Genomic DNA, 19160 nt, shown 5'->3' with positions numbered 1-19160 from the left:
GTGACCAGGGGTAGGACTGTAAGCTTAAGCAAGGTTGCTTTTTGGCTGAGGGCAATTTCTAGAGTGCCTCAGCTAAGGCCAGCACTCCCACAGCTAAGGAAATGAGTGCCTTATAACTGAAGGGATTCTGGGCAGCACATCATAGCATTCACTCTTAAGTGGATGGTCGCTAGACAATATTGCCTGTGGTTAAAAAAAAAAAAAAAAAAGATCCCTAATTTGTAAACTGCATCAGGATTAGTAGGAATTAGAACATGGTATACCATAGCTTTGATCTTCCCTAAGAATAGTGACTCAGAATTGATCACATCTCTTATGGGATGGGATCCTGAAAGCCATACCTATGGAGTTATTGCAAAGGTATTGCCTTCTGTGGGGTATAAGATTTTTTAAGCCACAATAACTCCTGCATCTGCTCAAGGTGAGCCTGATTCCCTCACTCCAAAGTTAACACTCCATATTCGAAAGATAGTAAATCCTCAGAGGTTCTGGGGGTTGCCACAAGGACTGCTGCAAGGCTCCCACTAAAAAGTAGTGTCTGGTGGCTGCCCGGCTAGCAAGGTTGATTCCCTTTCTACATCTTTTATTTTTTTTATTTTTTTATTTTTTTTTTTTTTGAGACAGAGTCTCGCTCTGTTGCCCAGGCTGGAGTGCAGTGGTGGGATCTCAGCTCACTGCAAGCTCCGCCTCCCGGGCTTATGCCATTCTCCTGCCTCAGCCTCCCAAGTAGCTGGGACTACAGGTGCCCACCACCTCACCCGGCTAGTTTTTTGTATTTTTTTTTAGTAGAGACGGGGTTTCACCATGTTAGCCAGGATGGTGTCGATCTGCTGACTTTGTCATCCACCCGTCTCAGCCTCCCAGAGTGCTAGGATAACAGGCTTGAGCCACCGCGCCTGGCCTCTATATCTTTTTTAGTCAATGGATATCAAGTGTGGCCCAGAATAGTCTTACGAGTTTGATGGTTTAGTTGAGCCTATAAAAGACCCCCTTGTGGATATTGTAGACATTTTTCAGTTGAGTCTCACTTTTTAGAATGTTTGGTTTAAAAGTCTAAAGCTAAAAACTATAATTTCAGCTTGACCTTAGTCAAACTGAAGATATTTAAGTACTTGAAGCACATGGAAACTTGAAGTTTCTCTTTCCCACTGCTGACAGGCCATTAACAGATATTATCTCCATCGACTGTGGAGGAAAAGACTCAGCTATAGTACTATTATCTGTAAGCAGTAGAAACAACTGTGGGTTCTTAGCTCCCTTTAGTCATAGATGGGCCTGGCTGGCACTTTCCCTCAAATCCTGTGACTCACAAAATTTTGCTCATTTTTCTTTTATGATGATTCATTCTATCCCTTTCTTTCCATTCACTCTGCTACCACCCTGAGGAGTATTATAGTCTTTATCATCTCACATATGTGAATTACTGAACTACTCCTTGCCTTTAGGCTTGGTATAATCTGGGCTGCATTGCCTGTCTTATCTCAGACTGAGTTGCATAACTGAGTTTTGTCTAGGGCTCTCAGACTATTAATGTGTAATCCAGATTTGCCTGGAGCATAAGGTCCCTGGAAATAGATAGTGAGAGGGAAAGCTAGAAAGATAGTTTTAGAAAAGATGTTAGCTAAAGAGTTCCAGTTACTTTGTAGGCAAAATCATTTCAGTAAATGACTTTTTTTTAAGCAGTGGAGTGGCTTGAACAGAGCAAGGCTTCAAAAAGATTGATCTGGCAACAGAGTAAAGGGAAAAACTAGAACAAGGTTCCCCAATCCCCCAGTCACAGATTGGTACTGGTCCGTGGCCTGTTAGGAACTGGGCTGAACAGGAGGGATGGCAGCAGGCGAGCAAGCCAAAGCTTCATCTGTGTTTACAGCTGTTCCCCATTGCTCACGTTACCACCTGAGCTCCACTTCCTATCCGATCAGTTGCAGTATTAGATTCTCATAAGAGCATGAACCCTATTGTGAACTGCGCATGTGAGGGATCTAGGTTGTGTGCTCCTTATGAGAATCTAATGCCTGATGATCTGTCACTGTCTCCCATCACCCCCAGAAAGGACCACCTACTGGCAGGAAAACAAGCTCACAGTTCCCACTGATTCTACATTATGGTTAGTTGTATAATTATTTCATTATATATTACAATAGAAATAAAGTGCACAATAAAGGTAATGCACCTGAATCATCCCAAAACCATCCTCACCACTCTGTCTGTGGAAAGCTGTCTTCCACAAAACTGGTCCCTGATGTCAAAAAGGTTGGGGACCGCTGGACTAGAAAAATTGAGACTAAAGTCTATTGTAAGAAAACCTAAACAGTGGTGGGAATGGAAAGAATGAGACAAATAGGATCCCAACAGTATACAGGAAGAATTGGTGACTGAGAAGACAGCAGGGAGAACCTCACTGAGGTCAGATAGTATGGATTTATAATGGCCCATGAACCTTGGTTTCAGGACAGTCCAACAGGAACAAAGGAGGTAATACTCACACACTACTGCTTCTGAAGTCTTTATGTGTTAATACCTCTAACTTATTAAAGACCAGGATCATGGCATACTTATCATTCTTCCACCTCCACTTTCAGCACAGAGCTTAATGGGGACAGAGTAATCTAATTTATTATACACATACATATAAATATATATACACACACATATATACATATAAATATATATACACACATATATACATATAAATATATATACACATACATATATGTAATCCTGTCCATATATGGAGTATTTAAGACCATCTCAGGTATTTAAGATGATTAGTTATGCCAACCATCAATAGGTGGAAACTCTGGTAACTCTCCTTCTATTTTGTTTTCATATTTCTTTCATTGCGAGCTATAACTAGGGTGATCAGGTGTTCAGGATTTTTCTGTATAGTCCCAATTTGGACCTGTTTTCCCACTACAATTACTGATAATATCTTTCTTCTTCACTCTCAAAAGTTCAAACAACACATTGTATGGTCACTCCAGATATGTCTACAGAAAAGTACTAAATATGTATGGTTAGTTTAAATAATAACTATAAAGAACACAGTTGTGTAACTGTCAAAGCAGACAAGAAATGGAATGCTGGTAGCCACTAAAAGTCAATTTCTTAGTCACAACTTCATTCCCTTCCTTAAAGTTAACCACTTTCCTCATTTTTATGATAACCATTTTCTTACTTTTTAAACTAATAAAAGATAAATTATCAAAGCCTAAAATCCCTATAAGGTTTTCCTTCCAACTCTTCTGTGTAGGTAATTTCATATTTATGTTACTAAGAAATGATTTTGGAAATATGTTTGTATTTTAATATGTGACTACAAGGTTGTAGGTAATCAGCCTGAAGATAAATGTTGTGTTTTTGTTATTTATTTATTACACTAAGATTTAATGAACAAGAAGACATAGTTCTTGGCCTCAAGAATTTGATAATCTAACTAGTAATTACAGTACAGCTCCTTCAGTGCAATAATAGGAAGCATGCACAAGATGATGTTAGAAGACATTACCCTAGTCCTTGTGAAAAATAGAGCCGACTTTCCAGAGGAAGTGATATCTCATTTCAGTACTGAAGACAAGTAGAGAGTATGCAGTAGAAGGTGGTATGGGAAGTGAAGGCAGAGCACAAAGATCACTATCTGGACAAATGCAATAATCAATAGCAAGAAAAATATGGCATAATTAGGTTACTTCAAGTTGCTCCCTACAACTGGAACACAGAGAATGTTCTGTGTGTCTTCTCAGGGGGAGGAGGGATGTCTTTGGGGTCAAGATATTTCACAGGGTAGTGGTGAAAGATATAGTTCAATGGACAATGCTAGATCATAAAGGGCCTTGAATGCCATACTGAGGAGTCTGAACTTAATAAAGGGTCTTGAATGTCATATTAAGGAGTTTGAGGACTAGGCGCAGTGGCTCATGCCTGTAAGTGCTCATCCCAGCAGTTTGGGAAGCTAGGGTTGGCAAATCACTTAAGGTCAGGAGTTCATGACTAGCCAAGCCAATGTGGCGAAACCCCATCTCTACTGAAAATACAAAAATTAGCCGGGCGTGGTGGCATGCACCTGTAACCCCAGCTACCTGGGAGGCTGAAGCAGAAGAATCGCTTGAACCTGGGAGGCAGAGGTTGCAGTGAGCCAAGATCACGCCACCACACTCCTCTGCAGGCAGAAGAGCAGGACTCCGTCTCAAAAAATTAAAAAAAATAAAGGAGTTTGAACTTAATTCTGAGGACAATGAGAAAATTGGAGGATTCTAAACAGGGAGTGAGTACCTTGGCAACATGATCACGTTTGCTTTCTTGACAGGTTATTCTCACTACAGAATTAGAGCATGTAAATGGTCAATCCTACAGGTCACTACTAGGCTAGGCTAGAGATTGTTGAAGCTAGGTTAGAGATTGTTGCAGTCATCCGCTTGTGAAATGGTGGTGGCTTGAGCTAACCCAGATGAAATGAGAGAAAAGTAGATGGATTTGAGAGACAGTTGGTGGCAGGATCAGTAGAATTTTCATGACTGATTATATGAGGAATTTGGGGCAGAGAGAAATAAAAGTTGATTCTCAGATTTCAGCTGGATATGGGGAGCTTAGACAATACAGATTTGGGGAGCTTAGACAATACTTACTACAGTGTTGGATTGGTTGAGTTTGACATGTCTATGGTACATACAGAAGGAAATGACCATTAAGTAGTTGGCTTTGTGGCTCTGGAGAGAAATTTAGGACAGAGCTAGACATAGGGCAAACTAGCTTCTAGATGGTAAGTGAAGCCATGCGTGTGGGGACCTTAGTAATTTATTATAAAATTTCTAAAAAGGAAAATGTGATTGTGTGCATTATCTAATATTCGTGACATTCTTAGGAAATGAGTCTTTTAGTGTTCAAGCTTCTAAGAAATATTTGTACAAAACATTTTCATGAGGTTTTAGTTCTTCACAGTTTGCTTTTTGATCAGTATTATTTCACTTTTTAGTTTGTCTTTGTTTTTCACATTATCCAGGTTTTGGCTTTAACCACAATATGTCAGGCATAGAAATAAACAGCAAAATGAAGTTATTACATAACTTTTGCAACTTAAGCAACATACATTCATTTGGATTTAGCAAGTTAAGAAAAATGTAAAAGGCCTAGGTTTATATATTTAGGGTTATTTTCCCCAATTCCAGAATATAGAAAATGCTTTTAGGAAAAAAGTGTGTATATATATATACATATATGTGTGTGTGTGTGTGTGTGTGTGTGTGTATAATTTTCAACAGAAAATATTATTCATTTTTCCTTATTTTTAGCTTACAGAGATACTTAAAATCTTATAAATAAAATAATTTAGATATATATAATATTAAATATTTTCATATCTACATATGGGAATGTAAATACATTTTTTAGTATTGTTTTATCAAAAGATCAGTATAACTTTCTGCTATATAATTCTAATGTACTTACTAATTTTCGAAGTGCCTTCAAAAAGTTCATGGAAAATGCATATTATGAAAAAATCTATACATGGCTTTCATTTTTATTGCACCAAAATAAACTCTTACTAACTTGCTATAACATGCCTGAAGAGGATCTCATTCAAGGCACTAAGAAATACAGCGCATCAGTTTGAAAAGAGCACCTGTCAGAGCAACATGAATTCTGCTAAAATTAAAGCAAGAACAAGCATCAAATTTACAGTGAAGCTTGGGTGGAAGAATTGTAAAATCATTGATGCTTTACAAAAAGTTTATGGGGACAGTCTCCCAAACAAATCAGTAGTTTACAAATGGCTAACTCATTTGAAGAAGGGACAGGACAATGTTGAAGATGAAGCTCATGGCAGCTGACCATCTGCATCAATTTAAGAGAAAAAAAATCTTGTTTGTGCCCTAATTGATAAGATCAGTGATTAACAACAGAAACAGTAGGTGACACATAGACATCTCAATTGATTCCACCTACACAATTCTGACTGAAAAAATTAAGGTGAAAAAACTTTGCACTCAATGTGTACCAAAACTGTTGCACCCAGATCAGCTGTAGACGAGAGCAGATATTTCCATGGACATTTTTAACAATTTGGATCAAAATAAACATTTCTTTGAAGAATTACAACAGGAGATGAAACATGGCTTTACCAGTACAATCCTGAAGACAAAGCACAATCAAAGTAATGGCTACCAAGAGATGGAAGTGGTCCTGTCAAAACAAAATCTGACCGGTCAAGAGCAAAGGTTCTGGCAGCAGTTTAGGGGGATGCCCAAGGCATTTTGCTTATTGACTTTCTAGAGGTCCAAAGAACAATAGCATCTGTTTATTATGAAAGTGTTTTGAGAAATTTAGCCCAAGCTTTAGCAGAAAAATGCCTGGGAAAGCTTCATCAGAGAGTTCTCAACCACAAGAATACATCAAACAAGGGTAATTTTGTAGGAGTTTCTCTGGGAAATCATTAGGCATCCACCTTGCAGTCCTGACTTGGCTCCTTCTGACTTTTAGTTTTCTAATTGTAAAAAATGTTTAAGGGCATCACTTTTCTTTAGTTAATAATGTAAAAAAGATTGCATTGATATGGTTAAATTACCAGGACCCTGAGTTCTTTAGGGGTGGACTAAAAGGCATGTATCACCACTTACAAAAGTTTCTTGATCTTCATGAAATGTTCAGAAATAAAGTTTCTTTTTTTATTTTTCTTTTAATTATATTTTTTTACAAACTTTTTGAAGTCCTCTCATATTCTCTAATTTGAATTTTCAATGTGGTTCTTTTGTATTATGTTTGTTTTGAATGAGCTATAACATTGTATTTCCTATGCTGTGTATGCAACCATTTAATTTAATTGTTGTTTGCTATGATAATAATTAGATATAGTATGTAATATATGACATTTGTTTCCCTTATAGGAAAATGGTTCTCCTGAAGAACATGCAATCTATGTTTGGGATCATTTCATAGCTCAGGCTGCTGCTGAGAATGTGTTTTTTGTTGCTCACAGCTATGGAGGACTTGCTTTTGTTGAACTGGTAAGTGCATATTTTACTCTTTTTAGTTTCAGTCTCCTTGTAGGTTTATCCCCTCTCCTTTCTTTCTGTTGGTATCAGTACTCTTTAGGTTATGTTATAAAGGGTGAAAATAACATATTTTGAGTAAATAATTTTATGATGTTTGAAAAGAATTTATTTATTTATTTATTTATTATTTTTTGAAACAGAGTCTTGCTCTGTCGCTAGGCTGGAGGGCAGTGGCACTGTCTCAGCTCACTGCAACCTCCGACTCCCTGGTTCAGGCTATTTTCCTACCTCAGCCTCCCAAGTAGCTGGGGTTACAGGCACACACCACCATGCTCAGCTAATTTTTGTATTTTTAGTAGAGACGGGGTTTTACCATGTTGGCCAGGATGGTCTTGATCTCCTGACCTCGTGATCTGCCTGCCTCAGCCTACTAATTTATTTTATGGTGACAGAGCTTTCTAGTGCTAACCAGAAAGCTTTCTGCCTGTTCCTTGTTTACATATTACTTTTTAATTTCTACATTATAGTACCAGTTTCCATACATTTTGTGATATTTATTGTTTCCTGCTTTATGTGTACACCATTCAGGCTTATGTTATCTATAAAGTGTTTAAAATTTCAAGAGACCTTTTGAATACTTAATATTTTAATAGTTTTAACCTGACTTGTACTTAATACTTGATCAGAATTGTATATAATTAGTATGAAAACTACCAGAAAGCTTCCATTAATCTGCTTCTAACTAGAATGCATTGCTTAGTCATAGAAATCTTCATATTTCAAAGTAATTTGATTCTTAGAGTTAAGATTATATGTGTGTGACAGAAAGAAACTACCAAATTTCTGAATTCTCCCTGTTTTAGATGCAGTATTACAATGTTACAATCATGGGCCAGCATGGTTAATGTGATATAATCAATTCTAATAATGGATTAATGAAGAATTCATGCCTCCCTGTCCATAATCTCTTATGTTACAGGAAGTTACCAATCCTACCATAAAGTTATTAATTTGATAAAAGTGCAGTTAATAATTTTAAATCCAAATTGATCTAAGTGGACATTAAACCAGAGACACAATATTGATTGCCTAATTTTTGTTTCTAGACTTTGGCATGTTTTTCTCTGACATGGAAATTGAATATATTTCCATTACCTTTTCAACCTTCCTATGTCTTATTGCTTACCCATTTGATTTAGTTATAAAACTGGTAGTGACATCTGAGAATATTTTAGCTGACCTAACTCTACAAGTGCTTCTGCTGTCTTAAGATCAATAAATCATTAAGTTAAATCATTTATTTCCTAAATTTATTTCAGTTTTTAGGGATTATTTTCAACTAATTTTAACTATGCTGAATTAATTAATTTATTTTGATATATATAATGGATATCTTAAGATAGCTCTTTAGCACAGTAGTATGATGTACTTTTTAAAATATGAATGTTGTTTTTCAAATAATTCCTTTCAATCCCTACAGATATAGATATATAGCTATATAGATATATATATCTCTATATCTCCATAGATATAGATTATATATAGCTTATTTTTTCTTTGTAAGCTGTTAAATTACTTAAAGCATGAAATTTCTTGACTTGTAGAGTGACTTAAAATATGTCTGAAAGTCTGCAAGGCTAATCAAATTTTAGAGTTCTATAAAACATAAATTCCCATTTTTTAACTTTAAGACAGTTTACGAAAACCTTTACACACCAAACTTAAAATTTACATGCCTTTTGGACAGTTTTTAAAATGAACTGAAGATGCCAGAGTTAACAGATGACCAGTGTGTCAGTCCTATTTTGCCCGTCCTGCTTGTCACACACTGGTGGATATTTCTCCACTTTTGTTCCACTTTAATATAAAGCACACAGATGTTTCAGAACAAGACTTGACTTCTGACCTTGAGGCTATTAGGGTCAGGGTCCTCAGGGCCTGTGAAATTATCACAAGCTGAGCTAAAGTTTTTCTCCATCACAGGAAGTAACCAGTAAGTAAGAAGTTAAAAAGGAGCTTTGTCAGAGAGACAAGATGGTCTCAGTAAGGGTCAGCTTCTGTAGTCTGCTATCTCTGCAGGAGGCACATGCATGGGAGGAGGAATATAATATAACCACTGGCACATCACATATCTGTCAGGCAACGCCAGGGCTGAGAAGTCTATTTAATGTAATATACGTTGTTTAGGTTTTAAAGTATTAATGGCAATTATCTCATCATCTTCTTCTTCTTCTTTTTTTTTTTTTTTTTTTTTGGCTACTTTTTTGTGAAATAACTTTGATTGCGGGTATGTAATGGAAGCATACAGATGGTGGCAAATGAATAAAGACTGGTTCCTGACCTAATACAATGAATTCCTTTAAGCAAATAGCATTGTGCCCTGATGAATTTTACATTATTTTTTGACAAATTTGATTAATATGTTTAAGTCCACTGTGTTTTTGTTTGAAAGGCTTTCTTAAAATATAGTATTGTTAAATAATAAACATTGAAATGTTTTTAGAGCCTTTGCTTTTGCCTAAAACTGATAAAAAGGTTATTCAGTTTTAGACAAAAGCAAAAGATTTAAAAACTCATGGTGTTAAAATGTTGATAAATATGTATTTTTCAGGACTTTTCAACATAACTGTACTGTATGAATTGTTTTACTTTCATTCAAACTTTTAATATTAACTTTACAAGCAAGTAAATTATAAAGATTAATATATAAATCTTAAATTATGATTGGAGGTTTTGTCCCCGTAGTGCATTATACATGTCAGACAGTAAATCCTTTGGATTTCAGTCATTTAAATTGTCATAAAATTTTACTTTTGATTATTAAAGATGACATACACACACACACACACACACACACATTTCTTAGGGAACAGTCTTAGTTTGTAGCATCATGTTTGAATGCATGGAAATTGTTTTTCTACCATTGTCATATCAGTTCATATTCTTCTTTATGTCATGAATTTCAAAAAAAAATTGTTTTAAATGTAAATTGTAGCAAATATAGTTTCACCAATAAATGCAATTACTTATGCTTTAATATTTTGCTAATTGTTGTTTTTGAAAAGTGAGAACATAATTTACTATTATATCCTATCTTAAAGTGTTGAATTTATCCTGAAGAATATCTTATAATCAGAGATTTATTTTCAAAACCAATATTCATTTTATGATAATAAATCTTAGAACTTGATTAGATCTAACCATATTAAAAGACAGTATACATTTTACTATATTAAGAAGAAACATGACATTAAAAGTATGCTATTAACCGCTTTTACTTTCACCGTATGGTAACAACTCAAATTTCCAATTCTCTAAACTTTCTGTGTTCCTAGTAAAAATAAATTTTGATAAGACAACCCTATTGATTGTAGGATTTAGTCATTAAAGACTAAAGGAAAGCCCTGTTTCATCTCATGAATTGGTAATGAACTTTTAAAAGTAATATATCTGCCTCTGTTATCTTTTCGGTATACTTAAAGTTATGCCAGTATGTAAAGTTACAGTTATTAAACCATCATTTACAAAGCCTGAAATTTCTTAGAAATTTTACTTTACATGTAATAGAAGTAGTAACCATAATTAGAATGTATTTACCAAATTCATCTGGAAAGAAATCTACAAATAATGCAACTTACTTTTGCCTTACATTAGTTGTAAAAAATTCAGGCTCATTTTTTGAAAATTAACTGTCATTTTAAAGCAAGGCAGTTTTTGACCTTCTTCATCATCATTTTCTCCAGCCACTATGATGAAGTGATTTCGTCGCTTTTATTGTTAGCCATTTCAGAGTGTTTGGCTCTTATCTTTCCAGGTGATCAGTTTGGCAATATCAAGTAAACTTAAATTTTATATTTAATTTGGAAATTAACAGGCTTTATTTATCAATGCCCAGTTATTGATCTCAGCGCACCTTACCTTCCCTGTTTGCAGTGCTCGATATATCAATTTGAATGGAAATCTCTTTGCTTAGCCAAAACAAGAGCGTTCATATATTTTTGTAAAACATGTTAAGTAATTTAAGTAAATATATTTAATTAGTTTATTGAATCATTTCAGCTGATACAAATTTTGTGTTTTTTCTTATTACTTTTATTTCCTTTTCAATGTTATTAGTAGTATATTCACAACCATCATTAAAAAATCACTTAGAAATGTGTGAAAACAGCTCCTTTTGAAAGTGTATCGCTACCCACTTTTGATTTTGGTTTCTCCATGCTTGTCAGCACTTGATTGGCACCTCACTTGCATGTGAATTAAGGAATGAAGGGAACTCTATTTTCCTGCCATTGTTCCATGCTGGGCTCCCTGGCCTCCAGGCAGCCTAAGCTGCCCTTCAGCAGCTGATAGAGGACTGGTTTTTGGACATAGCTGTGTGAGGACACTCAACCTCTCTCTACTCTCAGTAGATTTTTTTAAATTGCCTGGAGCATGATTTGGATTTACACTGAAGAGAAAATGGAACTAAAATAATTAGTCTTTTACATCAGCTAACTATGACCTTAAAGAAGTGTCATTTATATTTTGTCTGTAAGGAACAAAGTAAATTGGATATTGGTAAGATATCTGCATAATGTGATCAATGAGAACAGCTAAAAGTTGAGCTGCTGAGAGTCAAAAATTGAGGGAAATAAGGGAGGTAAGCAAGAAAAATGGAATCATAATGGTATCCAGATAACTCAGGCCAAAAATACTCTTACAAACCTACATTAAAAATCTAGGTAATTCAGTAAAAATAACTTGCCATTTGTAATATAACTTCAAGATAATTAGTTTTGTTAAAGTTATCTTTTGTGTCCAATCTTGTTTTACCCAAATGATCTAGAAACATCTTGAGGATAAAGAGTCTAATATTGCTCTTATCCCAAGTTTGAAAGTAATATCTATTATAACAACATGAGTAGCCTTAAATATCTGCACACTTGACCAACATATAAAGTTTAACCCTTAACTCTTTTACTAACTAAATTTATTAATTCTCCCTGCTCTCCATTTAAATATTGACGGATTTGGGAATTCTACCTAATTAGTTACTCCACATTAGACAGTGTTACTTTTTTCGTTCTGGTGTAAGACTTTTATAGACTCCTTGTTGCTGGCATGCGCAGCTCTCAGTCTGAAAAGATTGCTTCTCTATGACACACTCTTGTAGGTATAGTCTTTTCAATAAAATAAGAAAATGACTAAATTATAATATAACTAAGTTATTATTATAATAATATCCTTATAATGTTATATGACAGTCTATGAAATAAGTCTAGAAAACTTTCCATTTCATCCCCAGTCAGTTCAACTTCACCTTTCATTTAATAATTAGCTTATGTTTGCTTGTTTACATTTTTTAAACTTTTTTTTACTGAGGTAAATTTTACATACTTTTATCAAGATACAATGGAGATTTATTGAACTTTATTGAAATGTAATTTACATGCCATAAAATTCATCCTTTAAATAAAGTGTACAGTTCAAAGGCTTTTTGCATATTTTCAGACTCATACAACTATCATTACTATCTAATTTTAGAACATTTTTATCACCCCAAAAGAAATTCCATACCCATTGCCCATTTCTTCCCATACTTACAATCCTGCCAGCAGTGTATGAGGGTTCCACTTTCTGCACATCCTCACCAGCGCTTATTATTATCTGTCTTTATTTTAGCTATCCTACTAGGTGTGAAGTGGCATCTCACTGTAGTTTTTTTTTTTTTTTTTTTTTTTTCATTTCTCTGATGAATAATGATGTTGAACCTCTTTTTATGTGCTGTTAGCCATTTGGTTTTTTTTTAGAGAAATGTCTACTCAAATCCTTTGCTCATTTTTAATTGGGTTATCGTTTTATTTTTGATTTTTCATAGATCTTTATATATTGGTACAAATCCCTTATCAACAAATGGTTGTGAAAATTTTCCCCCATTCTCTGGATAACTAATTCACTTTCTTGATGATTTCCTCCAAAGTACAGAAGTTTTAATTTTGATGAAGTTCAATTTATCTAGTTTTTGTTTTTGTCATTTAAGCTAGTTTTTGTATACTGTGCGAAGTAAGCGTCCAATTTAATTCTTTTGAATATGGATATTTAGTTATCCCAGCATCATTTATTGAAAAAGAATCTTCTTTCTTCTTTGATTTGTCTTAGCACCCTTGTCAAAATCCATACACTATAAATGTAAGGATATGCTTCTGGACTGTATTTTATTCTCTATATATGCCTGTCCTCATACCAGTACCACACTGACTTGATTACTGTAGCTTTGTGGTAAGGTTTGAAATCAGGGAGTAGATCCTCCAACTTTGTTCATTCTTTTTCAAGATGATTTTAGCTATTCTAGGTCTTGCGTTTCCATATGAATTTTAGGACTGATTTGTTAATTTCTGCAAAAGTAAAAAAGGAGCAGAGATTTGTATTGGGATTGACTAAATAGGTTAATTTGAGGAGTGTTGCCATCTTGACAATCTTAAGTCTTCTAATCCATGACAGTGGGCTTTCTTTCCATTTATTTAGGTCTTCTTTCAAAAATGCTTTGTTGTTTTCAGTGTACAAGCCTTAAGCTTCTTCTCTTATATTTATTTCTAAGTATTTGATTCTTTTTGAAGCTATTCTAACTGAAATTTTATTAATTTTATTTTCATATTCAGTACTACTAGAGACGTGATTGATTTTTATATATTAGTCTTGTATTTTGCAACCTTGATGAATTCACTATTTTTAGTTCTAATCTGTGTGTGTATGTGTGTGTGTGCGCGCGCATGTGTGTGTATTCCTTAGGAGTTTTCATATTCAAGATCATATCATTCGTGAATACAGATAGTTTTACTTCTTCCTTTTCAATCTGAATGCATGTTTATCTAATTAATTTATATATTTTTGGTTTTTTGCCAAACTCCCCTGGCTAGAACCTCTAGTACCAGGTTGAATAGAGGTGGCTAGCGTGGACATCCTTGTCTTGTTCCTGATCTTAAGAGGAAATTGTTCAGTATTTGATCATTTAGTATGATATTAGTTGTGATTGTTTTCATTCCTGATAGATTATTTCCCTTAAGAACCTGGTGTGCTCCTTAATGTTTATATCCTTTTATATCCTTCAGGCACACCAAGATTCAATTGTTTTGAAGGCTGCTGAGATGGAGAAAAAATTCATTAATCTTTAATAGGAATCTTTTTGTAGAATAAAGGACCCATATTACTCTATTGGAATTACCTTTGGAAGAGGTTTTTCTTAGTGTCCACATAGTAGATGAGCTGCATTCAGGCCCTACTGCCTTCCCTGCATGTTTGTAGCTGAAAGATTGGTCACTCTGTCTCCTGGTTCCACAAAGACTGCTAGGAAACCAAGGATTGCCTGGCAAAATTAGCACAATAACAAGTTAAGGAGAACTCAAAGGAATTGACATATTAATTTGCTAAATATAAATCATTACATAAGAAATATTTCTTTTTTATTAGTATTATAAAAGATCTTAATGATAGATTTTGTATTTTACTGGAAATATGAGACTATGATTGACTATTGTAAGCCTTTTATAAGAAGGAATGTAGAAAAACACATTTCAGTTGATAATAGGGCTGTTTTTACTGTTCTTGTATCCTTAAAATGATCATTCATTGTAAGCCCTCTCCTAAATAAAATTCCCAGTCACAGTGACGCCTCAGTCATCTCAAATTGGAAAGGACTTCTAGGGGACAAAAAAATTTACAATCAAAGCCATGTAACTTTTAAAAGTTAGTATCCAATCCTTATTAAATAATTTATTCAAATTAACTCAGGAGAGCCAGGTAGATTTAGACTCAAAGCATACTAGATCTTTGTTAAGGGAAGGCTTGAGGGAACAAGGGTGGAAGCCAGATTTGGGTAAAGATCTTATTACTAGAGTTCAGGATAGTTTCAGGAGGAGCTACTTCAGCTGTAGAGGTTGGCTTTAGAGGGAATAGAAGGTGAGTTGTCACTAGGGAGTTATTATCAGAGTATGGTAAGCTCAGGTTTGAATCAGGAAGTACAGTCTGGTTGTGGAGAACAGAAAATCAAGGCAGTGGGTAATGACCGAGCAAACAGGATCTAGTAATTGGTTTTAAGAGTGCCTATTTTCCTTCACCATACCCCACCTCACTCCTTTATAGGAAATGAAGGAGAAAAAAGTAAACAGGATCTACTACCAGGGGGAGGATTAACAAAGTAAGGTTTAAGGCTTCACTCGTTGCCTGGGAATTCCAAAATGGAATCTTTTTCAGAGAAAGAAATAGGCTATAATCATAGGCATAAAAATCAGAAGGATTGTGAACAAATCAAGACAGAAGTCTGATTATGTGGCTTAGATTAGAGTGGAATAGAGTAGAATACTGCATTCTGAGGACATTTAAAATACCATGGACTGGTCTTTGGTACTCTGGTTATCCGGTTTCTGTGGCAATAAAGGAGATGGAGAGGAAGGGCTATCATTTTACCTTGTCTTATGGCCAAATGTTCACACTATGGGTCTAACACCTTCTTTGGTCTCAGAGCAACAAAGTGATACTCTCCTAGGTCTCTGTAATTTTAACTTTGAGAGTTGGAGATTTTTGACCCCTACATGTATATCAATTGTCTTTCACTTCATATTTTTTGTTACAGGTTTTTAGCACTTTTATTGAATAAATTTAGCTCACAGTAAGGCCACCAGAACCACAAAAGTTTGACTTTGTGGTTTGAAAGTGTTTCTTGGCTGGACATCAAGGCTCATGCCTGTAATCCCAACTCTTTGGGAGGCTGCGGCAGGAGGATTTCTTGAGTCCAGGAGTTTGAGACCACACAGGGCAACATAGGAAGACCTCGTCTGTACCAAACTTTTTTTAAAAAAATTAGCTAGACATGGTGGTACATGCCTGTAGTCCCAGCTATTCGTGGGGCTGAGGCAGGAGGATTGCATGAACCCAGGAGTTTGAAGCTGCAGTGAGCTATGATCACATCACCACATTTCAGCCTGGGCAATGGAGCAAGACTTTGTCTCCAAAAACAAGCAAACAAAAAAAGTGTTTTCTTGGAGTTAAGATTGAATATTATGCCCTCAAGGCAGGAAATGTTTCCAAAAATTGTTATTAAAGATTATTACTGATTCAGTTGAACACACCCACTCCATACAAGTACTGGGGAAACATTAGAAACATGATCTCTGGCCTCAAGAAGGTTTTAGTCTAAATAGGAAACATTTTTAAATAAAGATAGTAACATAGGGGTTATTTGTGAAGTGGGATAATAGCTAAGAGGTCATTATGTTAAGGTCCACAGTATAAAGATCCATACGGTAAATTTGTCTTAGAGGTAAGTACTAGGAAAAATTGTTTGTATAGATGAACTGATACGTTCTTTTTGTTAGAAAATAATAGCTGTGTAATACATTTTTGCCTTTCCTAGAAACCCAGAGCTATGGTTAGTTTTCCATTTCAGTAATTTATTCTCAGCCTCAGTCTCCTATTCATTGTCCTAATACGTAGTTATCTTTTGCTTGATGCAACCTTAGAATCCTTTTTTTAACTGGCAGAAAATTAAATAACAAATGTATTATTTTCATTGGTTTATGTCATGCTGCCTAGCCCAGCTGGGCATACAATGAGTATATACTGAAGACATAGTTGTTGATCCTAGATTTATTTATAAATGAATTATCAGGACCAGATCTCAAATGGTGCTATGTTGTGTCAAAATGAAGAAAGTAAAGCCTGAACCACAAGATAGAGAAAGAAGATGGACAAGAGAAAAAATTGATCATTTAAGTTGAAAAACAGGGACATTGAGTCAATCTCACTGATTGCGCAGAAGGTACAGTCTGTGGCCCTGAAATTTTGAACACTTAGAAGCACTGTCAATGGAAATTGATTAGGAATTCAACTAAGAAGATACTGAAATCTCTAATCAAAGAAACTAGCAGAACCTTATTCGAACCCCAAATTTCAGTTATGTTTTCTGTGATTACATTGAATAAGTTAAGGCTCATATCCTCTAGAAATTAGTTTGCTTATTTAAGTATTTATTATTTGGTCATTTTGGGCTCCTATAACAAAAATATTATAGACTATGTGGCTTATACAACAAACATTTGTTTCTCACAGTTCAGGAGGCTAGGAAGCCCAAAATCAAAGTACCAGCAGATCCAGGCTCTAGTGAGGGCGTGCTTCCTGTCTTACAGACAGTTGCATTCTCACAGTCCCATCTTCTTTCCATGTAGGTCAAACTAACAGTTTTCCTGCTGGGATATTTGATGAAGTTTGTGGTTCACACCCATGCTAATCTCCCTATCAAATGTTTGTTCAGCCACATCCTTAGTGCTCTCTTCAGAACATCCTTTCTCTTTTGTTCAATATGGATAGGCTGAGAATTTCCCAAATCTTTATGCTCTCTGTCCTTTTTTCTTAATAATTTCTTGCTCATTTCTCTCTCCTTGCATTTTCACTATAAGCAATCAAGAGGAATCAAGCTGCTTCTCTAACACTTTCCTTAGAAACCTCCTCAGCTAAATATTCAATTTTATTGTCACAAGTTCTACCTTCTAGCAAACACTAGAACACACAATTCAGCCAAGTTCTTTGCCACTTTATCTCAAGGATTGCCTTTTCTCCAGTGTCCAGTAACATTTTCATCTGAGACCTCATCAGAATTGACTTTAAAGTGCATATTTCTACCAGTGCTATAACAAAAATGCCATGGACGGGTGGTTTAAACAACATTTATTTCTCTTAGCTCTGGAGACTGAGAAGTACTAGATAAGGGTGTTAACATGGTTGGGATTCATTGAGGGCCTTCTTGGTTTGCCTATAGCCATGTTCTCATTGTGTCCTCACATGGCAGAAAGAGGGAGAGAAAGCTCTAGTTTCTTCCTCTTCTTATAAGGACACAACCCCATCTTGGGGGCTCCGTCCTTATGGTATCTTCTAAATCTAATTACCTCTCAAGATTAGTGTATTCAGATTTCTTCTTAGTTTTTCCATACCTTATATGATTTTTTTTCTCATAAAGATTGTTAAAGAGCATTGGAATACAAATAAAAATTGCTGTTCAATATTTTAGTGGCAATTTTATAATTGAGTCAGATGATTTAAATGAATATTTAGTCACAAATAGGCATATTAAACTTCTAATATTTGTGCCTAAATAGGCATATTAAACTTCTAATATGCCTATTTGTTTCTAAATTTCCAGAAGTCTCAATATCTAACTTCTAACATCTTTCTCCAAATTTCCATACTGCATTCACCAGACAACTGCATTAGAAGAAAAACTTTGTATTTATCTTTCTGCACTGGGCAGAAAGATAAAACACACTCAACTTTCTCCTATAGTAGAAATCCCCAGTCTTGACTCCTTTCCAGTTGAGATTTAAGTATAAATGTTGATTTTCTAAAGGTTTCTAATAGCCTGTCCACTGATAACAAAGAAACCTTGACTTTCTCCATCAAATGATGCCCTGTAAAAATAAAACAATGTGAGATCAGTGGCCTATATATTACCATTGTATTACTGGTCAGTTTATCTCAGAAAAAAATTCCTGTTCCAATATCATTGATAGTGTAATGAAAGTTTCTACCACTGTTGTAGGCTCAGCCTCAAATTTTCAGGTTTGCTTCCTATTACACATTGTAGGGCATCTGTCCAAATATTAAACATATTTATATTATGTCTACATATTAAATACGTAGTAATGTATTAAATATCTTTAGTATATTGTAAACTTTAATGTCTGGTAGCATGTGTGTTTACTCTAAGATCTCACAGTAGATTCTCAGAACAGATACCTTCATATCCAATTACTGTGTTAAGAGTTCTGCCTCACTCTCAGAGTTGTCATTGCTATCATTATAGAATACATGTAATATGTCAGCCAGCCATGATGGCCTAAGACATGACTGGGTCAAGAACAGTTCTAAAAAATTCATAATAGTGTCTTTAAGGATAAACTTTTAAAATAGAACTAGCATTTATGAGTATCTTGCAAATTAGAAGGCAGTGGCATCATCTTCATGCTGATCATCAGCATCTCTCATGCTTAAATGATAATGCACTGGGTGCTGTCCTGAGCAATTTGTCTACTTTATCTCATTTAATCCTCATAACAATTTTATGAGATACTGTTATCCCCATTTTACAGATGAGAAACATGAAATATATATTTCTCCCATTAAAAGTATGACCTCATTTTGTAA

At 34.9% G+C, this 19160-nt stretch overlaps 1 protein-coding gene across 26 annotated transcripts in view; it reads left to right on the top strand.

Annotated features, from left to right (window-relative positions):
- The window catches only part of ARB2A (ARB2 cotranscriptional regulator A), a 479952-nt gene that overhangs the window by 264623 nt on the left and 196169 nt on the right, over positions 1–19160 (top strand). For all 26 annotated transcript variants that reach the window (XR_013418035.1, XR_013418036.1, XM_002804456.4 and 23 more), the window contains one exon: positions 6882–7001. Coding sequence is in view for 24 of the 26 variants with exons in the window: in XM_002804456.4 (XP_002804502.1) it covers positions 6882–7001 (120 nt within the window). In the remaining 2 variants the exon portion in view is untranslated. The remainder of the gene's footprint in view (positions 1–6881; positions 7002–19160) is intronic.

This window comes from Macaca mulatta, chromosome 6 (assembly GCF_049350105.2).
Source record: "Macaca mulatta isolate MMU2019108-1 chromosome 6, T2T-MMU8v2.0, whole genome shotgun sequence".
Lineage (NCBI taxonomy): Eukaryota > Metazoa > Chordata > Mammalia > Primates > Cercopithecidae > Macaca > Macaca mulatta.
Note: the sequence above shows the minus strand (reverse complement) of the source record. Positions and strands in the feature narration are given on the sequence as shown.